The sequence below is a fragment of the Ornithorhynchus anatinus genome, chromosome 2, assembly GCF_004115215.2.
Source record: "Ornithorhynchus anatinus isolate Pmale09 chromosome 2, mOrnAna1.pri.v4, whole genome shotgun sequence".
Lineage (NCBI taxonomy): Eukaryota > Metazoa > Chordata > Mammalia > Monotremata > Ornithorhynchidae > Ornithorhynchus > Ornithorhynchus anatinus.
In genome coordinates, this window is record NC_041729.1 from 18,042,656 (window position 1) to 18,065,354 (window position 22,699).

General features: G+C 48.0%; 1 protein-coding gene across 1 annotated transcript in view; it reads right to left on the bottom strand.

Moving 5' to 3' along the window:
• Window positions 1-22,699, bottom strand: part of BCL7A (BAF chromatin remodeling complex subunit BCL7A) — a 31,321-nt gene that overhangs the window by 6,957 nt on the left and 1,665 nt on the right. The window contains exons 2-5 of the mRNA XM_001506088.5: window positions 15,110-15,191; window positions 13,052-13,148; window positions 10,028-10,195; window positions 24-145 (exon numbers count right to left, since the gene is read on the bottom strand). Of these exons, the coding sequence (XP_001506138.3) occupies window positions 24-145; window positions 10,028-10,195; window positions 13,052-13,148; window positions 15,110-15,191 (469 nt within the window). The remainder of the gene's footprint in view (window positions 1-23; window positions 146-10,027; window positions 10,196-13,051; window positions 13,149-15,109; window positions 15,192-22,699) is intronic.

Consider the following 22,699-nt stretch of genomic DNA (forward strand, 5'->3'; position numbering starts at 1 on the left):
ACGCATGCTGGCGAGTGAGGTACCTGAGAGTTTTTTGATGCTTCTGTAGTTATATCACTGTCTCCAGACGGTTGCATTTCCACTTTCTCTGAACTGTTCATTGAATTTTCCATCGACGACTGTGAATTCTGTTCATCCAAAGTATCTGAAAAGCAACAGAAGCTGTTTTCAAACACACGGGCTCCGGTGGCAGATGGGTTGCGGACTAAAAATACTCAGAGTCAGCCGGTCAGGCATGCATTCATCAGCTCCCCCCGGGGCTTTGTACCAACGCTTACAGCAACCCCTTGCTGTAGAGGCCTGGAGCAAAAGCAGCCTTCATTAATGTTAGATTGCAGATCTTGGCTGGGAACTGCAGAGTGAACAACCTGCTTACCTTGGCCACCGGTGAGCTGAAGCAGAAGCAGGCACAGATGCCCTTGCCGTGCCCCAAACTGCACCAGAAAAATCAAGGTGTAAAGAAGCCGCTGCCTGGCATTAGCTAAATATTCACCCGGCAATTTCCAAGAAACTAGAGGTCAGCAACCAGGGAGTTTAGTTCAACTAAAAGCGTGTCCCCTTTCCAGCCGCTTTGAAGTTTTCTGTGGAACTCCCACTCCGCGCCCCCAAGTGGTTTCAGGGAGCTCAGCAGCAGCTTCGACTGCTCTTGTTACTCAGACACGTGGCTTTATGGAATTCCTTCCCGTCAGTAAAAGGGATGAGCTTTCCCCTCTCACTTATTTCTTGAAAATGCCCAAATCTCCCCTTCTTGGAAACAGAGTAGAACCATTTAATCAACAAACCACTGATTGACTGAGTTACAGTCTCTAGATTGTAAGCTCCACTTATTTCTTTAAAATACCCAAATCTCCCCTTCTTGGAAACAGGGTAAAACCATTTAATCAACAAACCACTGAGTGACTGAGTTACAGTCTCTAGATTTTAAGCTCCCTGTCTACCCACTTTCTCCTATCGTACTTTCCCAAGCACCTAGTCCAGTGCTCTGTACAGAGTAATCACTCAAATGCCCATTGTTTGAGTGGAAAACATTTTTTTCCCCCAAGGAATAAGGCACGGGCTTGTTTAAATGAGAACAATGGGGGAAAAAAATCTAGAGGGAATGAGCTTTCTGCGGTCTTAATAATAAAATAATGATAATAATGAAGCAGTGGTATTTGTTAAGTACTTACTACATGCCGAACACTGTACCAAGAGCTGGTATAGGTACAAGATTAGCAGGTTGGTCACAGTTCCTGTCCCACAAGGGACTCACAGTCCAAGGGGGAGGGAGAACATTTTACAGATAAGAAACACAGGCCCAGAATCGTTAAGCAACTTCACAAGGTCACAGAGCCCAGATCCTCTAACTCCCAGGCCTGTATACTTTCCATTAGACTGCACTGTTTTTCAGAATTTCCTGAGGGGGCAAGCCACCTGACTTCCCTGTGCCTCGGTTACCTCTTCTGTAAACTGAGGATTAAGGCTGGGAGCCCCACGTGGGACAGGTACTGTGCCCAACCTGATTTGTTTGTATCTACCCAGCGCTTAGAACAGTGCCTGGCACATAGTAAGCACTGAGCAAATACCACTTCAAAAAAAACCAACCCCAAGTACTTGCTGATACAGGGCTCCCAAGAAGAAACTTCACAGGGGGTCTAGTGTCTGGGGCAGCTACTCTCGTGAAGTTTGGGAGAGCTCTGGGCCCGGGGATAAAGGATGCCCGATTAGCAAGCTCTGAGTGGTACCCAGCCCCAACGGGGGAGATAGATGAACACCAAGAGAGGACAGTAATTTCCCTCAACAGGCCTGTCGTGGGGGTATTGTCGTTCAGAGCCATTTTTAGCCAGCTGCTTTATTTGGTTGGTCAATCTCACGATTAGAGACGCCCATGTGACAACTCTATCGACTGCCTGTCAGCTGGCAATTGCTGCTTGGGAATGGGCTGTCTTCTGCTCTCTCAGGGTTGGAATCCTGGCCTGTTGTGGGATGGCAAAACGTGCCCAGGGGGAACTTTTCTCCTTTCTCTTTCCTGAATACAACCACTTTCCTGTTTCTTCTCTTGCACCCAGAGGTTACTTTTTTTAAATGGTAATTGTTAAGTGCTTACTCCGTGCCAGGCACTGTACTAAGCACTGGTGTAGTTACCAGCTGATCAGATTGGACACAGTCCATGTTTCACATGGAGCTCACAGTCTCAATCCCCACTTTGTAGATGAGGTAACTGAAGCACAGAGAAGTGAAGTGACTTGCCTCAGGTCACACGGTAGCCAAGTGGCAGATCTGGGATTAGAACCCAGGTTCTTTGACTCCCAGGTCCAGATTCTTTCCACTAGGCCACGCTGCTTCTAACATCACTTCCTCATTCCCAAAGCCAGCTCCCTCCTCCCTTCAAGCTGCTCCTAACATTGTTTCTCTGCAGTTCAGTCAATGATCAAATTCACCGACATGGCGTTTTGAGGATGCTAAAAAGAGTTTTAAAATAATCTTTGGAGAAAGTATTAAAAAATCTGTGTCCCCTCCCACCATCTATTCACTCTCCATTAGACTCTAAGTTCTTTCAGGGCAGGGACTGGATCTACCAACTCTCGCTTTCTCTGCCCCTACACTGATCCTCGGGAACTTCAATATCCATGTGGATGTTCCTGAGGACCTTCCCACTACCTTCCTCTCACTTTTCAACTCCACCAACCTCCTGCTCCACCCCACCCCACCCACCCACCCAACACAGACGCACTCTCTATCTCGTCATTTCTAATCACTGTACAATCTCTAACCTCACCAACTCTGAAATTCCATTTTCCAACCACAACCTCCAGATTTACCATCTCTCCCACACAACCCCTCCCTGCAAAACTGTCCTGCTCCCCTACAAAAACCTGCGATCTTTCCACTTTCTCTAATTTTCCAATGTCATCATGATCCACTGGGTCTCCAAACCCAACCTACCTTGCCTTGACACGCAAACCTCTGCCCTCAACCCCACCCACTCCACTGAACTCCAACTCCCTGGCTCTCGGAACTCGAACCACAAACCCGCAGCTTTGGATCACCTCCACAGGACGCTTCCTCCACTCTCGTGTTCGAGCTGTGGAGCCCTGTTGGTGGAAAAAACAGACACCAGGCCGACCTTGTCCATCTCAAACTCATCTTCACCTGCTATAACTCCACTCTCTCCTCTGCTCAGCAAAATTACTTCCCCATCCTCACCCCTCCTTTCTGGGTTGCCTATGCACTTGGATCTGTACCCCTTAAACACTTGATCTTCACCCACCCTCAGCCTCGCAGCCCTTATGTACGTATATTTACATTCTATTACTCCTACCTGTCATTTTTTTTAACGTCTGTCTTCCCCTCTAGACCGTAAGCTCCTTGTGGGCAAGGACTGTGTCTACCAACTCTACTGAATTATATTCTGCCAGGTGGTTATACAGTACTCTGCACACAGTAAGCATTCAAAAGATACTGCTGATTGATCAATACTTTCAGGCCCATTTTCCTCGCCAGCTGTTTCAGGCTTTTAATTCCCTCTTCAAACCTCCTGTGCCCCCGTTCCTTGCCCAACAAACTTGCCACTTATTTCTTTGATAAAACTGATACTATCAGGCGCACTCTCCTCGAAATCTCCACTGTATCTCTCCAGTTCAACCCTCCTCCTGTCACTCTTTGAATCTCCCATCCTTCTCCCGGCAGTATCTCAAGAGATCCCCTGCCTCCTCTTAAATCTACCCTCTCCACCTGTGCCTCCGACCCCATCCCTTCACACCTTATTAAACTACTTGCCACTTCCCTTCTTCCTGCCCTGACCACCACCTTCAACCACTCACCTGCCAATGGTCCCTCTCCCGGGCTTTCAAACATCCCTTATCCTAATAAAAACCCTCCCTTGATCCCAGTTATCACCCCATCTCCCCCCCAATCCATTCTTTTCCAAACTCCTCAAGCAAGTTGTCTATACTCCTCTCCTTGACCCACTATCTAGTTTCCACCCCTTCCAGTCCATGGAAATTGCCCTGTCTAAAGTTTCCTGCGACCTCCTTCTTGCTAAATCCAACTGCCTCTACTCCATCCTAATCCTCCTCAACTGCCTTTGACAGCAAGGCCCCAGTCCCCTGAAAATATTATTTAACCATGGCTTCACAATTGGCCGCTCATTCACAGGCTCCTCCTCTGCCCCCCACCCTCTTGCTGTGGAATAATTATAATAATAATTATGGTACTTGCTAAGCGCTATGTGTCAGGCACTGTACTAAGTGTTGGGGTGGATACAAGCAAATTGGGTTGGACACTGTTCCTGTACCTTGTGGGGCTCACAGTCTCAATTTCCATTTTACAGATGAGGTAAAAGAGAAGTGAAGTGACTTGCCCAAAGTCACACAGCAGACATGTGGTGGGGCCAGGATTAGAACCCATGACCTTCTGACTCCCAGGCCTGAGCTCTATCCATCTATCTACCCCAGCATTCAGTTGAGAACCTGGCACATAGTATGCGCATAACAAATACAATAAACAACAATATGTGACAGCCCACCACCCTCCCCACCTTCAAAGTCCTACTAAAAAAATCACATCTCCTGACTAACCCTTCAATTCCTCTAATTGTCCTACCTTCTGTGTTGCCTATGTACTTGAGTCTGTACACCTTAAACACTTTTAATATTCACCCCATTACCAGCCCCAAAGCACTTATGTATATCTCCTTAGACTCTGCCTTTTTCTCCATCGGTAATTCCTTTGGATGCCTGTCTCCCACCTCTATTGTCCTTTTCCAAGTGCTTAGTACCCTGGCTCTGCGTAAATCAGCACTCAGATACCACTGACTGATTTCTTGCTCTGTGCACAATAAGTGTTCAATAAATACCACTTATTCATTCGTATTTACTGAGCGCTTACTGAGTGCAGAGCACTGTACTGAGGGCTTGGGAGATTACAATACAACAATAGACAGACACATTCCCTGCTCACAACAAGTTTACAATTTAGAGGGTGGAGACAGATATCAGTACAAATAAATAATTACGGATAGGTCCATAAGGGGCGTGGGGCTGGAAGGGGGGAAGAGCAAAGGGAGCAAGTCTGGACTCTGCAGAGGGAGTGGGAGATGAGGAAAGGGGGGGGCTTAGTATGGGAAGGCCTCTTGAAGGAAATGTGCCTTCAATAAGGCTTTGGGTGATAATAATAATAATGTTGGTATTTGTTAAGCGCTTACTATGTGCCGAGCACTGTTCTAAGCGCTGGGGTAGACACAGGGGAATCAGGTTATCCCACGTGGGGCTCACAGTCTTCATCCCCATTTTACAGATGAGGTAACTGAGGCACCGAGAAGTGAAGTGACTTGCCCAAAGTCACACAGCTGACAAGTGGCAGAGCCGGGGGAGAGTAACTGTCGGATTTGAGGCAGGAGAGCTTTCCAGGCCAGAGGCAGGACGTGGGCTAGGGCTTGGTGGTGAGATAGGTGAGATCGAGGCACAGTGAGAAGGTTAACACTAGAAGAGTGAAGTGTGCAGGCTGGGTTGCAGAAGGACAGTAACGAGGTGAAGTAGGAGGGGGCAAGATGGTGGAGTGCTTTAAAGCCAATGGTGAGGAGTTTTTGTTTGATGCGGAGGTGGAAGTGCAGCCACTGGAGTTTTTTGAGAAGCGTGGTTACAAGTTCTGAGAGCTCACCTCCTCCAAGAGGCCTTTCCAGACTGGGCTACCCCTTTTCCCTCTGCTCCCCCTCCACAGTCTGCTCCTTCCTCCTTCCCCGCCTCCCCTCCCCTCAGCTAAGCCCCCTTTCCTTCTGCTTCTTCCCCTCTCCCTTCAGCACTGTGCTCATTTATATATCTTTTTATTACCCTATTTTGTTAATGAGGTGTACATCCCCTTGATTCTATTTATCGTGATTATGTTGTCTTGTTTTTGTCCGTCTGTCTCTCCCATTTAGACGGTAAGCCCGTCATTGGGCAGGGATTGTCTCTGTTGCCAAATTGTAAATTCCAAGCGCTTAGTACAGTGGTCTGCACAGAGTAAGCGCTCAATAAATACTACTGAATGAATGAATGAACATTTTTGTAGAAAAATGATTGAGTGCACCTCCTGCCTCCTTAGTCAGCAGACAGGTAACAGTGGCATTCTCCTTTCTGCAGCCAGGAATAGGCTGGGGACTTGGCAACCCAGTTGGGCAGTCTCTCTGAAGGAAGCAACTTTAGCACTGGAGGACTTTGCTGCCAATCAATCAATGACATTTATTGAGCGCTTACTATGTGCAAATCACTATAGTAAGCATTTGGAAGAATACAACAGAATACTGAATACAATACAACAGAATTAGCAGATACATTCCCTGCCCAAAACAAGCTTACAATCTATAGGGGCAGACTCAAGGCCAGGGCTCGAGCCCAGACTGGCTATCTGAGCCACTGTTCTGTTGGCAGACTTTCCCTTTAGCAAGGCTCTGGAACCCTCCCAGAGAAAATTATATTTCTGGGACCTAAATTTAGTCTTGGGAGCTTGGGTGTTATATCATGGACTGAACTCACCGGTAAACAAGTTCACGACAAGGTCAGCATCTGGTAGCCAATCAGCCCACATAGTGACTGAGAAGACCACTTTGATTTCAGGGAATGTGAATGTGTCCATTTAGTGTTGTACTGTACTCTCCCAAGCACTTAGTATAGTGCAGTGCACACAGTAAGCACTCAAAAATATGACAATGAATGAATTTTTCATGTCACTCTTCCCCTAGCCTGGGCCCTCTCGTATATTCTGAAAAAGCTTCAAGAGCTAAAGCCTGTCGAGTACTAGATGCTGGGCTAGTCCCCCCCCAGAGACCTGACATAATAATCCTCAAGGAGAGGTGAATTTAATTGGTAATCTTCCTCAAGTTGGGGACTGAGCAAAGAGGGGAAGATGCAGTGTGGCCTAGTGGGAAGAGCATGGACCTGGGAGTCGGAGGATCTGGGTTCTACTCCTGGCTCCACCATCTGTCTGCTGTGTGACACTGGGCAAGCCCCTTAATTCCTCTCTGCCTCAGTTATCTCATCTGTAAAACTAGGATTAAGACTGTGAGCCCCATGTGGGACATGGACTGTGTCCAACCTGATTAGCTTGTATCTACCCCAGTGCTTAGCACATAGTAAGTGCTTTAACTATTTTGAGAGGAAAAAAAAAAGGTTGACACTCGACAGTCAAAAGGATCTTATTGTGTATTTAGAGCAAATTGGTTTACCAGACACACATAGTATGTACTCTTTACGAGTTATAATGATACCAATAATCAGAGTGGAAAGAGCATAATTACATATACCTTTCCCTGCAGTCATGCATATGAGCACAGGCCCAGTGTTGAAATAGACTGCAGAAAAATACAAAATTCCATTAAAATGGGGAGGAAATACGACCCATAGCATTAATGATTTGCTACCAGTGCTCCCCGCCACGCCACTTAAGCCCTGGGAAAGCAAGAAGGGCTTGGGAAACTTTAATGGGGCCAGTAGGTCTCCGCAAATCCCTCTGGAAAGTGGCTTTTTTTGTATGGCTTTCCAAAAGGGTTCAGTCCTGGCTCAGTGGCTGTCATTTTGTAGCAGTGCTTTGTGCTGCTTGGACAGTTACGAAGGATTAATGAACACATGCCTGGAATATTTCAGAGCCATTATTAGAAAAATGCCAGGCCAAAGAAATCCCTTTGCCCCTCCTCCCACATTTTAAGGCAACTTCTCTATCCTGGTGGATTCTGAGTATAACTTGGCCCCGTCCTTTGAGAGATGGGTATCATTTCTCAGCTAGTCCAGTAGGGCGCACTTAAAGACATCACAAGACAGCTCAGAAGTTCCAGAAACCAGCCTGGAGTGGGATCAAAACAGTTCAGCGCTTAGAACAGTGCTTGGCACAGAGTAAGCTCTTAACAAATACTATCATTACTATTATTCAGCATTCTGGATTCCTGCCTGTAACATCATTCAAGGCCCAGGCCAGAGAGAGGCCAACCACAGCACTCACTGAGAGGGCATCCCCACTGGTCTAAATACAAAACCCCTATATTATTCGAGATTACATTTGTTTTGAAACGTAGTTCACGTAGACATCGACTTCGCCCATCACAACGCCACTGCTTAATGCTATCAGAATTCCATCTACCAGAGTGAAATCCCCCATCCAACACAAGCAAGAAAATTTGCCTGAGAGAGGTTAATACTTGAACAGGAACAAGGGTAGCTCAAAGTCATCTGAACAAAATACTTCTGTGCCCGTGAACAATGCCTACAGGACACCTAGCAATTCATCCGTTCGTTGAATTTAACCCAAGGGCCCACCTGGGCAGCTCCAATAGGTTGGAGTTGAATTTAATAGCAATAAAGGCGATATATTATAAAGGTGGCTCCTGTAAACCTTTTGAAAATATTCCCTCATTTTAGGAGGCCAATGATGATACTACTGGAGAAGCAGCATGATCTAGTGGATTAGGCACTGCTCAGGGAGGCAGAAGACCTGGGTTCAAATCCCGACTCCGCCACTTTTCCTGCTGAGAGACCTTGAGCAAGTCACTTCACTTGTCTGTGCCTCACTTTCTTCAACTGCAAATGGGGATTCAATACCTGTTCTACCTCCTACTTGGGACTGTGAGCCCCATGTGGGACCTTATCTACCCCAACGATTAGTACAGTGCGTGGCACACACTAAGCAAATACCATAGTTCTCAAAGCATCTTTGAGAACTTAGTCAGGATTAGAACAGACTCACTTTATATTCTGCCTATCACACAAGCAACGCAAATGAATTTTTTCCATTTTACAGAATCTCCAGAAACTAGCTCTCACCCCTGGAATGACTCTTCTAATAACCACCTTCAAGGATTGGTGGAGGAGATCCCGCCAAGTTGCTCTCTGTACCTGAGTCTGGAACTAGAGGAAATGGGCTGATACAACCGACACAGTAATCAGAGATTTTGGCCGACTACCAGGAAGAAGTAATGGACCAGCTGGGGAAATAAACTACTAAAACAGGCCCTCAAGGGAAATGAGGAGTCTTGGTCCCTGGAGATATTTGAGAAGATAATACATATCTATCCTGGATGGCTTATTCTTCTGCCTGGAGGCAGGGGCCAGGTCCAGATGACTTCATGAGGTACCATCCAACTCTAAGATGGCAGGAATCTGAGCACATTTCAGGGAGGTCTTCATTAGCACCACAGGCAACTACCTACCTACCAGAGGCCACTATTTCGGGGGGTGCTGCTTACCTTCTTCGAGCTAGGGGCTAGAGAAAGGGCCCTGCCACCTTTACACGTGCACAATACGGAAGAGACTACCTCTGCAGCCACAACCCATTCTGGATATCATAAGTGGCATAGCCTACTGGAAAGAGCCTCGGCCTGGGAATCAAAGGATTTGGGTTCTAATCCCAGCTCCACCACTTGTTTGTCATATGACCCAGGGTGAGTCACTTCACTTGTCTGTGCCTCAACTGCTTCATCAGAAAATGGGAATTAATCCTCCCTCCAATTTAGACTGTGAATCCCATGTAGGATGGATTGTGTCTAATCTTCTTATCTTGTATCTACTCTAGGACTCAGTACAGTGCCTGGCACACAGTAAGCACCTATCAAGTACTATTAAAAAAACAAAACAAAAAAACCAAACATCCCACCAAGGTCAGCATCCTCTTCAAACAGGAAAAGCAACTATGCAGTCTGTGAGTACATGAGAAAAGGGAGCTTGTTTTTGCACAGTCAAAACACCGACAATGGATTCCCAATGGCCAGCTGGTGAAATATTGCCGAATTGTACATTCCAAGTGCTTAGTACAGTGCTCTGCACATTATAAGCACTCAATAAATTCTACTGAAGGAATGAAATGTGCACTGCAGGAGGAATGTTTTTTCAGAAACTGCATTTTCTGTCTCCAGCAGGACTCCAGGTCCACCACATCGCTTTCAAAACTAGGCAACTTTGGAAGTTAACCCTTGGCCTCTCTCAGCACAAGATGCTCCTGCAACATCTCTCGACAGAACCTGCTCCCAGCCGCTTTCTGGAGAGCTGGCGGGCAGGAGGAATCCCCACCCCAGGGGCTTTACCTTCGGATCCAGGCTGCTCCTTCGCCTCCGACGAAGCTTCGTCTGATTTGACTTCGGCACTGTCTGGCTGTGCTGCCGAGTTCTGCTCTGGGGCCGGACTTGAATTGCTACTGTTCTCCTGTTTGATGGGCGAGGCGTCTGCTATCGAACTCTGGTTGCTGTTGTCATCTGAAGGAGAAAGTTTCTTGGGATGAAAATTCAGCAGGCTTATCTGACACTGCAAGCTTGCTGTGGGCAAGGAATGTGGGTTATAGTGTACTCTCCCAAATGCTTAGTACAGTGCTCTGCACACATAAGCACTCAATAAAGACGACTGACTGACGCGGCTGAAATTTTGTGGAGGAAGAGAGAACTGTCTTGGGGCTATTCTGGGGGAGAGTTTTTTTTTTAAATGTTGGGAGTGGTGGTGGGGGAACCACAGTTCTGTTGTACTTTACTCTCTTAAGCACTTAGTTCTGTGCTCTGCATAAAGTAAGCGCTTAATAAATACCACTGATTGGTCAACTGAGGAACTTGCTTTACTTCACCTGGCTCTTAGATGACTCTGAGCGCTGCTTCAGCTACCGGTTTCTGATAGAAGAGAAGTGACTGAACCCATCCCCTCTTCTGTCCTAAGATGCTTCCTTGATTTGGGAAAAGATGGGGTGGCAGACTCAGCTAGAGACAACACTTTTTCAACTGGACTTGAGAGAACAAGCCCTGAAAAGGGACCTGGAGATCTGCCTTTTCTCACTACCAACTGGAACCAAGATTCTTAGACACCAATACTAAGTTCTCTCTAAAGACTGTTTCTCTGATAAAAGGTACAGGGGCTCCACTTGTTCCTAGAATCTCACGGATTTCCTTCCCCATTCCTTTCCTCTGAGCTGCCCTGGCTCCTGTTCCTCCTTTAGGGAACAAAGAAGGGTCAATTCAGGGAATGTTTCTAATTCCCACCTGTGCATTCTTTCCCAGCGCTCAGTACAGTGCTCTGCCACAGTAAGGGCTTCATAAACATTATTACTACTGCTTCCATAAAACTTCCCATCTCCATCTCATATTTACAACTATGGTACCCGTTAAGCACTAATTACATGCTCAGCACTGGGAGAGATACGATGCAATCAGATCAGACACAGTCGCTGTCCCTCATGGGGCTCACAGTAGAAAGGGGTAGGATTTAATCCTCATTTTAGAGATGAGATAACTGAGGCACAGAGAAATTGAGTGACTTGCCCAAGGTCACATAGCAGACACATGCCCAAGTTCTCTGACTCCCTGGTCCACTTGGCCACGCTGCTTCTCACCCCCATTTGAACGCCCATTTGTTTACACAGAAAAAGAAGCTGAGGCCCAGAGAAGTTAGGTGCTTCACCCAAGCAGGCAAATGGGATTAGAACCAAGGTGTTTCTGAGTCTCAGTCTGGGGCTCTTTCCACCAAGTCTTGCTGCATCCTACTGAGATGCCTTTCAGGCCAAGGTGTGAGAGCATTTTTAACCAATCGGCTTTCCCAGTCCTTACTGTAGTAGCCCAGTTGCCGGGTAAAAAAGGCATCCCCACCTGACCCTGGAGAGAGAGGTCAGACCTAGTTAGTGGGGCAGTGGAAGAACTGGGGTAGAAAAGCCAGGAGCCTGAGCTGCTGCTCTCTGCCCTACCCAGCGCCCGCCTCAGTTCTGCCCTACAGTGTGGAGTCGTATAAGATTATGATGGTGGTAGCTGTTAAGTGCTTACTATGTGCCAAGTACTGTTCTAAGTGCTGGGGTAGATACAAGGTAATCAGGTTGTCCCACGTGGGGCTCACAGTCTTTATCCCTATTTTACAAATGATGAAATAGGCTCAGAGAAGTCAAGTGACTTGCCCAAAGTCACACAGCTGATAGGAACTGGGAATGTCTGGCCTAGCTCGTCACAATCTGTCTGGACCCCAGGCCCGCTCCTCCTCAGCGGAGCTCTGGACCTCATTTCATGGTGGGGAGGTGCGGGTGAAAACTCACCACACTCCCAAGAATGAATGTGGCCAGCAGGTGCACGAGCTCCAGCTGGTAGCCGAGCCCTCCTGCCTAAAGTTTCCTTTCCGGACCCCCAGGTCAGTGTTTGAGCACACCAGACACCAAATAAGTCGATCCCACAGACCTTCTGGCTGAGCCCAACACTGACCCCTCTGTGGCTTTAAAGAGAGCTCCTTGTTGGTAAATCAGTGCTGACCTACGCTGTTGAAATAGAACAAAGGTCACTGGGATGAGTTACAGCAAACCCAACAGCAGGAAATGGTTCTAACCCAAAGGCAGCTTTTGTTTCATCTGAATTTATCCTTTTCTGCCAAATGAGCAAAGCATCAGTAAAAGCTCATGGTTCATTGCTGAACTTCCAAAGTGTGAAAAACTTGCTGCAGTCTTAGAGTCAAGGTGCCAGAGGGTTTGTCAAGGACTAGCAATCCAAGTCCTTCGAGTTCTCCCACCAGCCTACTAGGGGCGAGGGGAATGGGACTGCACTAGAATCTGCTAGAGGACAGGGAAATGGGCCTACTACTCTACTGTACTCTCCTCAGCGCTTAAAACAGCACTCAAATAAAGCTTGCCCACTGCAGCCTCAAAAAAAGACTTTCTGCTTCCCAAGCCAGGCTCCATCTGTCACTGCCTTGCCCTCTTCTGCCAGCTCTCCTGCCCCTTGTGGGAATGGTGGAAAAAAACCACGAAAGAGAAAACGTATCCCCTAAGCTTTCTGAAGCTAACTCCAGTCCCACAACACTTATGTACACATCCTAATCCACTGCTATTTGCCCTCTCTGATTTATTTTAATGTCTGTCTCCAGCTGTACGTTCCTCACGGGCAAGGATCATGTCTACCAACTCTGTTGAAATGTACTCTCCCAAGTGCTTAGTACAGTGCTCTGCACAAAGAAAGCGCTCAATACATGCCACTGATTGACTGAGGATCTGAATAGTCCACTTCAGTTTCAGGCAACCAGAGGGACCCCGATGTGCAACGCTGATTCTTCTACCCCTTGGAAAAAGCCCACCAGCACCCCCTTGCAAGCAGGCTCACCATGCAGATCCATCATCCCGGGGGAAGAACTGTTCTCTGGGGTGGTCACCTCTGAGCCGCACTTCTCATCTTTGCCCTTTTTCTTGTTCTTGTTCTTCTGTAGGAAAAAGAAGCTGAGATTATGCCACTCTCCTGGGCATGTATGTGTGTTTGTGTGTTTATGTGTTAGAGATGAGAGAGGGGGAGAGGGAGACACACCCACCCAGGGGGCCAACATATTTTATTTGATCTATTCATCTTGAAAGTTCACTCCATTGGAAGGTGAGTTATTCTTCTGCATTTCTTGATGTTTCCCTCTGCCTATTTGATCCTGCCTGTTCTAGAACAGTGGAGCCTAGTGGAAAGAGCAAAAGATTGAGTCAGAAAACCCAATTCCATCACTGACCTGGGGTGTGACTTTTGGACAATCACTTAACCTCTCTGGGCCTCAATTTCCTCATCCACAAAATGGGGAATGGAGATTGTGAATCCCACCTGAGACAAGGACCGTGTCCAATCACAGACCACGGTCTCTACCCCAATACTGAGCATCAGGTGATTAAACAAAATAAAAAAGAAGTACCCCACGGGTAGGGCCCATGTCCAAGAGGCTTCGTACAACACAAACTAGTATGACATACACATGAAGGCGCTTAATAAAGATAACGTGATGACGACGGTGAGTGGCCTGGGCGAAATCAACTCTTTTGCCTTTTGTCCTTTCAGGTTAGGAGTCACTGAGGAGAAGCCCAAGTCAATGCTGTGTAGGACTGAGGGCCCTTGACTTCGACAAGAAAAGGCAGTGACGGCAATAATGTCCCCTGGTTCAGTAGGCCCGGGGCACATTTTACACAGACAACACAAAGGCCTGAAGAGCAGTTCCCTGGGGCAGCCCTGCTCCTTGCTCTGGCGGGGGTCGGGGTGGGAGGGGAGAGACACCCCTTGGGTCGGGAGAGAAGAAAAGAAATCCATCTCAATCCCAACTGAGGTTTCAATTCCAAGTCAATCTCTCTGGAGTGCTGATGAGTCATAGGCCGAAGCTACTCCAACATTGGAGAATAATTTGTGTGGGCCAGTCAACATTGTCTTTTACTGGCCAGGTGGGTAAAATATTATGTAGTGCTTAAGGCAAGAGTGGCAGGAGAGAACAAAGGAACTTCTGGCCACAGGGAAGGCCAGAATCCCCCCTCTCTGAAGTGCCTTGGAGAGAGTGCCTGAAATTCCACAGATTTGCCTTTCCAACCACTAGGACGTGAAAGAGGAGAGCCCAAACACCATTCCCAGCCTGCTAGAGGCTCTGAATCTCTGCCGTGTTTGACTTTACTGTCCTTTCCCAAGCGCTTAGCACGCCGCTTACTGCACAAAATAAGCGCTCAATAAACACTACTGACTGATTGACTGCGGTACAAAGCCTCAGAACTAGGAAGGCAAGGAAGCAGCACAGCCTAGTGGAAAGAGCACTGGCCTGGGAGTCGGAGGTTGTGGGTTCTTATCCCGGCTCTACCACGCACCTGCTGTGTAACTTTGGGCAAGTCACTTAACTTCTTTATGCCTCAGTTTCCTCAAATGTATAATGGGGATTCAATACCTGTTCTCCTTCCCACTTAGACTGTGAACCCCACATGGATCAGGGACCGGGCTCGACCTGGTTAAACTGAATCTTCCCCAATGTTTAGAACAGTGCTTGACATATAGTGAGCACTTAATAAGACTAATGATAATAATAGTAATCAAAAAATCAATTAGCTCCATCCAATCCTAATCCCCAGGCTCAAAAGAGTCCTTAAACCCCCAGAATGCCTTCCCCATCCAGTCTGGCCTGCTTCCTCAAAAGGGAAGGGGAGCTCTGACAATTTATGCCCTAAAGGCTGGAGGGGGTCCTAATGGCTAATGCCCAGATGGCTAATGCCCAGATGTCCTCTGGAGGACAGTGGCCGCTGCCCAGAGGGATAGGGTGGGTTTACCTGTGTCTCTCCCTCCTCCAGAGTGGCTGGCTGGGCTTCCCACACACCATCCAGATTCCCTTCCCGGCCCTCGTGAGACACCTGCTCTCCTCACAAAGCACCAGGCCATACTCACGTCATCCACCTTTGGCTCTGTCACTGGGACCCACTTGTAGATCCGTAGGGACGTGTCGCCCACAGTCACCCATTTTTTCTCCCTGTGGAGAGCGAAGAAAGACACACTGGTTATCCAGTGGGGCGCTCACCCCAGAGACAATAATCCCAGATTTATAATCCGGGGAAGAAGTCTGGAGCGGCTCATGATGGAGACCTGGGAGGGAAGTGAAGGGCCAGAGGAAGCTGAGGAAAGTCCCACAGACCTGACGTGCTGATCTGGATGGTTGGTGTCTCTGCAGACCTCAAGGAAAATAGAATCTATCTGATCAAGGGGCTCCGAATAGGCTTAGTACCATTCTTTCCAACAACAAAACCCCAGAGGCAGATGGGAAAGCCACTTCAGAGAGCTGGAGAGCAGTGGAGGACAGGCCAAGAAACAGAGCCGATTTGACTTCTCCCAGCCCTTGGAGGCCTGACTCTCCTGCTGGGGACAATAAATCAATCAATGGTAGGTACTGAGCACTTACTGTGTGCAGAGCATTGCACTAAGCATTTTGGCAGAGTACAATATAACAGAGTTGGTAGACACGTTCCCTGCCCACAATGAGCTTACAGTCTAGAAGATGCCACTGAGGGTGGGCCCTGGCCCTCTGGTGTCTCATACATTGCACTTGTAAGGAAAGAGCGTGGGTCTGGGAGTCAGAGGACCTAGGTTCTAATCCCAGCTCTGCTACTTGTCTGTGTGACCATGGGCAGGTCACTTCACTTCTCTGTGCCTCAGTTTCCTCAACTGTAAAATGGGGATTATGACTGTGAGCCCCAGGTGGGGGCAGAAACTGTCTGACCCGATTTGCTTGTATCCATCTCAGTGCTTAGTACTGTGCCTGGCAGAGAGTAAGCGCTTAACAAATACCACAATTATTATTATTCTCCCTGCCTCGGTTTCCTCATCTGTAAAATGGGGATAAAGACTGTGAGCCCCATGTGGGACAGGGACTGTGTCCAACCCGGTTATCTTGTATCTATCCCAGGGCTTAACACAGTGCCTGGCACATGGAAAACACTTCAATTCCAGAGTTATTATTATTACTTTGGAAACCAAACTCCACTCCCTGTTTTGTCCCCATGATTGCCTCTTACCCCAGCCCTGCCACGGTCAACGGTCACGGGGCAGGTCGGGGCAGCAGCAGACGAGTCAGTTGCCTGGTGAAGGGAAAAGTTGGAGGGTTGAAGACAACGAGCAAGAACAGAGGAAGTGGGGACCAGCCAGTTAGGTAGTCACGCTTCAAAACCCATCCCTATTTCCCTTTAGAAAGGAACTTGGCCAAGGGCAAGCAGTTTTGCCACTGGCCTTTACGGCTCGCCTCTGGCATCTTCTAGGTCAGAGGGAGCTGGGCTGGCAGGGAGGAGCAGGTAACTGTGAGTAATCACCGTGCTCATGCTCCCTTACCTAAGAGGGGCCTGGAGGCTGCGGTGGGGTGGAGGCAGCTGGCTGAGTCTGGATGGAGAGAGGGAAAAGGTGCTACTGAAGCACAGCATTGAGGGCTGAAAGAGAAACCAAGCCCAGATCTCTAGGGTCAGTAGTCACTAAGACAGCTGGGTAAGAGGACACTAAGGGGCAAGGCCACCCTCATTCCCAACCTAGCCTCCGTGCTGGGTTGAGTTTATTTTTGCAATCTATGTCATCTAGATGTGCATCCTTCAACCCTCTGTTTATTGATTCACTCTCCCCGTCTATTCTGGTGGGCAGGGTTTGGGTTCCCACAGTGCCTAGGATGAAGCCTTCCAGCCCATCTTTGTAAACTGGAAGTGAGAGTGTTGACGTTGATGATGGGGAAGTGGGAAGGAAGACAAAGGGAGCGTGGGCAATTTCCTTAATCCAAAAGGAAGCTTGGTCCTCTCCACCAGGACAAATAACTGCTTCTACCCTTAAAAGAGACTGCCCCATTGGGTAAGGTGATTCATGCTTCTGTTTTTCACTATCAGGTACTTATCAGAGGCCCCCATTTTTGAGGAAGAAATAAAGCTTTTTTTAGAGCAGTGGTAGCAATTGGGGGTGGGGGTAAGAAGAAAGATAGGGCCAGGACAGTTGGGATAGAGGTAGGAAGAGAAGGGAGAGGGGTTACAGTCATTCACTGAGTACCTATTGTATGCAGCACTTGGGAGGTGCCAGAGAGAACGAAGAACTAGTTCTCTGCAGTCTCAAGTGCCCTCTTACTTTTCTCTTCCTTCTCCTCTTCTTTCCTCCTCTTTGTTCTCTTGCTCCCCTTATGGCTAGTGTGAATCCCACAAACATAATAGCCTCTTCCCTGCTTTTGACTGCAAAGAATATGCAACAAAGCAGGGCAATTATGTGAGTAAATATGGTGTTTCAGAAAGGCTAATAATACAGCTGTGATATTTACTAAATGTTAGATCTGGTTTACTTGATTTAAAAAAAAATTAGTCCAGCTATATTCTAAATGAACTCAAAAATAAAAGTCCCGTGTTTCTGTCTGATGTCTGTTAAAAAGAGAGAGCGAGAGAGAGAAAAAGAGAGAGAGAGAGAGAGAAAAAGGGTCATCCGTGGCCAGCCAGACAACCTTCAAAGCTCTTTAATGACTACTGGTTTAGAAGTCCCAGAAAATGCAGAAGTTGCCTTTACTTTCATGAGCACCACTGCTCCACTCAACACTTGTAAATTAGCACCTTTTTCTTTTTAATGGTATTTGTTAAGTGTTTACTATGGGCCAGGAGGGGTACTAAGCGATGGGGTAGATACAAGCTAATCAGGTTGGACATAGTCCATGTCCCACAGAGACTCACATTCTCAATCCTCATTTTACAGATGAGGTACCGGAAGGACAGAGATGTTAAATGACTTGTTCAAGGTCACACAGTAGACAAGTGGCAGTCTCAGGATTAGATCCCAGATCCTGTGACTCCTAGGCTGGGTCTCTTTCCACTAGACCAATGCTGCTTCCCTAACCATGCCATCCTGACTTGTCCCAAATTTCATCCCTAAGGGACAACTTTTCAGAGTCATTTAGGAATATGATTAACGAATCCACCTGACGGAGAGGAATGAACCTGACAGCATAGTTGAGATATAAATCAAACCAAAACCTCAGACACCAGATTTCTAAGGAAGGACCTTCCTCTCCCTTTCCCTCCAGTGGTGAAGTCACCAAAAACACAGACTGCACCACACCCCCCAACCCCTGCTCCCCCCACACCAGTTGCTCTCCCCAGCCGCTGTTGCTAAATTCATATTTGACACAGAAGGGTCTCCAGCCTCTCCTCTGCCAAATATTCTCTCTCAGTAATGCTGAAGGTAAACCAAGTTTCAAGTGCAGTTCAGTATCTCACGACCTTTCGAAGCTCCCCGTGCCACCCCTTCGCTCTCGAAGGTGCCGTAAGGAATGGAGGAAACTGCTAAATCTCTCTCAGGTATGAAACCAGCCTTACCATCTCTTTTTCAGTTGGAGTCCATCAAGACAGACAGCCTTAGGTACCCTCCATTTCAAATCATCAAAGGGGATTTTGTTGAGGGGAGGGGCCTCCCCCAAATCAACAAAAACAGGTCCCAGGGCAGGAATGGGCAAAACTCCAGCCCTTCAATTGATTCATTCTCTCCCTGTCCTTCTCCTTCTCTCTCACAGTTTCACCCTCTGGGATTCCTAATCTGCTCTGTTTGATCCTACAGTCCACAATTCCCACCTGCTCGGGTCCCTAGGGGTGTCGAACAAGAGCAGGGGTTCAGTTCCACACCCAGCTCGGAGCCAGTCAGGAGCAACCACAGGAGGAAAGACAACCCACTCCCACCCCACAAGTCCCGCCACTGACCGCTCTTCTCCATAATGATCAAAATCGTGTGTGCGGCCCCTGCACCATTTGGAAGATTCGGTAAGGGGCCCGCCCGGCCGAAATAATGGCCTGACCCAGAGGAAACGTCAATCACTTCTACTGAATGAAACAAGAGCCAGAAAAGCTAAGCGATTTAACACAAACAAAACGCAGGGTGTAAACATCATGCACACTGAGCTCAGCTTCTGCAAATGATCTGAGCGGGGAACTTAAAAAAAAAACACAAAAAACTCTGCATAGTGAAAAAACTTAATTGGCACAAAATACACAAGGCATCTTTTAGAAGAGTTGTTGGTTTTGCAGGCCACAAATGAACACACACACACAGACTGCAAGCGTCTCCTTACCACGTGTTCACAATACTTATCACATCTCCTTGGCTCTCTGATAACCCTAGCCAGTCTTCTCTCCCAGCCCTTTCATTTATTCATTCATTCATTCAAATACTCTACGCTCAAAGAGAAACCTTTCAATCACACTGTTAAATTGATTGGAGTTACTGCCATGTGCCCCACATTACAGGGGCATTAAAATGTCGCCAATTTAAGTAGCCAAATACTTTAATTCCCCATCTCGCCTTCAGGATCTAGACATTGTTGCCTAAAATGCTGAATAGTTCAGAGCAGAACGGAGGGAGAGATTCAGAGAAAAGCCAGGAAGAGGGTAAATCAGAAACAGAGAGAGGGTCCCAGAGACTCGAATCCAGGAGAGGGTGGGAGCAGAGATGAATCACCATTGCATTTCACACACAAGACACTGTACTCTTTGCAAAATTCCAGCGAGCTATTGGAGGAGGCCTCTAGTTAGCCCCAAAGGCAAGGCTGCTGTTCCCTCCACCATCTCCTTTTGCTTCATGCCCAAACTCATCATCCTCAGAACGCATCCACTCTCACTCAGCTAACCACTGGGATTAATTAGCCACAGCACTGGTGCAGTGAGGTTCACCATTACCCACTCGTGCAGAGCCCTCTCCTGCCCCCTCTGTCCCGCCAACCTCGCATCTCCTCTCCAACCCCGACACGAAGTCATCTTGCTGTCTGGGTGGGCCGCTTCCCAGTCCATCCCAAAACAAGTCCCCAAACAACCGTTCTGTTCTCACAAGGGGCCACAGCGAGGGACAGGCTGCAGGCAGCTCATCCCACCGGGAAAGCCTGCAAAAGACAACAGGAAGGGTCAGTCCGAAGAGAGACACTCAACAGGACCCCGTGGCCATTCCCACAGATAACATCCCTGACTTACAGAAAAGACCCCATATGGCTCTGGCAAACCCCTCTCCTTGAGGGGCCCAGTGGGATACCCACCACCACTGACTTGTAAAGCCCAACCTCCCAGACGTCCCCCTGGCTCTGTGTCCTTCGGAAGGCGTTTGTCTTTCTCCAGACTTAGCCTTCCAAGTCCAGTCTCCCAGAAAGATGGGGTTCGGTGCTGAGGCGAGCGATTCCCCCAACGGTCCAAGTGCCCTGGGGGAAACACTGCTTGAGGCTTGGAGAGACCCGGTGCCAGGCATCCTCCGTGTCCCAGGCATTCTGCTAAAACCCATGGGTGCCTCTGCCGAGGTCAAAAATCATCCCAGGACACCTCCCTTCCCACACTGAGAGACACAGAAAACCCATCGGCTCTGACAGCCGACCCCAAGCAAAGTAACTGAAAATTATCAGAAAGGAAGAAAACTGTACAAAAAGTCGCCAACCTCTGAGCCCCATCGGCCAAACCTGAACTGTGATGCCCGCGCAGCCTGGCCCTGAGGTAGAGATGTGGGAGGTTGGCCACAGCACATCCCGCAGGGGCTGAAGGCAGCCTAGTCACAGTCTCTCCCTCTGGAACACGCAGAAAAATAAACCACCAGCCTCCCTCAGGCTCTCCTCCTCGCTCCCCACCAGTGGATTGGTTTCTTCATTTCAGTCCCCTCCACCCAAGAGTGAGCCACCATTTTGTTTTCCCTCAGCCATCTTCAAGAGCCGTCTCACCCCATCAGCCTGCTCTCCTTCTGAAAGCCCCAGGCTGGATTCCATTCCACACCAGAGTCGGAGTTGCAGTGGTTGTGGCTTCTCTAAATTGTGGGGGGAGAGTGAGGGGATGGTCAGAGCTATCTGAGGCTCTTCTGAGGGGCAGCACACCAGGAGTCACTTTTAAGGATCTAGGCTGCTAAGAAGAAACACAACTCTGCACAGAGAGAAGAACCAGACTTCTTAGAAGGCCATACCTAATCAGCAATAGGTCAAGAGGACTTCTTCTGTAAGCCCCCCAGTTAACTAAATAAACCAGCTCAACATGGGACCCATAGAGGCAGCAGAATCAGCCCCATCCCACACACCCTCAATGGGCTAAGAGCCAGAGAGCCTGCAGAAAACCAAACCCAGAGCAAAAATCAGTCACTCTTAGGCCACATGACAAAGAGTAGAGATGCAACCTGGAGCGGTTTTGTTATGAGTCTGGAAATAAAATTAAAAAAAAAAAAAATCAGAGAAAGGGCATTCCCCAAGCATGGTGACCAGGAGTCGACTAAGATGACAGAAAGCAATTTATCTCCAGGCTGGCTGGCATTTAATAATAATAATAATAATAATAATAATAATGGTATTTGTTAAGCACTTACTATGTCTGAGCACTGTTCTAAGCACCGGAGTAGATACAGGGTAATCAGATTGTCCCAGGTGGAACTCACATTTTTTAATCCCCATTTTTACAGATGAGGTAACAGGCACAGAGAAGTTAAGTGCCCAAGGTCACACAGCAGACAATTGGCGGAGACGGGATTAGAACCCATGACCTCTGACTTCAAAGCCCATCCTCTTTCCACTAAGCCACACTGCTTCTCTGGCATTTGATCAGGGCCCGTCCCAGCTCCTTGGAGTTGAAGTGTGGTTGCTCCATCTGCCCTAGCCAAGGGAGCAGCTGGTAGGTCCTGCCAGGAGGCTGAGTTTCTGACACAGAGCAGTTGGCAGGCTGTTGGGATCCACCCGCTTTGTTGGAATGGAGGGTGGGGGAGGGTGGAGAGGGCAGATTTGCCCTCCATCCCTTGTACTTTGGAAAAAAACGAGGTGATGGGGAGGGGAGTCAGGACAAATTGCAATGGCTCCCCAGGGGCCCCTCAGCTCCCCCTATTTATTTTTTATGTATATTAATGTCTGCCTCCCCCTTCAGCTCATTGTGTTATATTGTTATATTGTGTAGTGTACTGTCCTGAGTGCTTAGTATAGTGCTTGGTACACAATACACACTCAACATGAATGAATGAAACCCAGTACACTATGACTCCGTCTGAGGAGGCTGCCACAGGTGACCTGCATCCCCAAGGGGGCAGGGCCCAGGAAAGGAAGACCACATCTTTTCGTATTATTCGGCCTGAAAATAAAAGAAAAAAAAACCTTTCTATTCGTACCATACCGTGATCCTGCAGGAGAGGTTTTAGGGGCAGTTGCTGGTGGGATGACTATTTTTTTTAAAATTATTATTATTTGAGTTGGCTTGTTTGTAAAAGGATTCATATTCTGAAAAGTCTCTTTCGGGACCGCAAATCACAATCGACTTGGATCCTGTTAATGTCCTGCTACAGAAGGAATGTTCTGAAATTTTTTCCAAGTCAAACGAACCTACTCCCAGGGCTTTTGGGAAGGCCGCGGCGCTGGCCCTCTCGAATGGGACGCCGAGAACACGCCAACTTTATTTCCCTCTCCTCTTTCTGTGAAAGAGAAGTGGGAGGGGGCAGAGGAATATCCGCGCCACTGCAAACCCAAGAGACGTTGACATTTACACAGGAAAG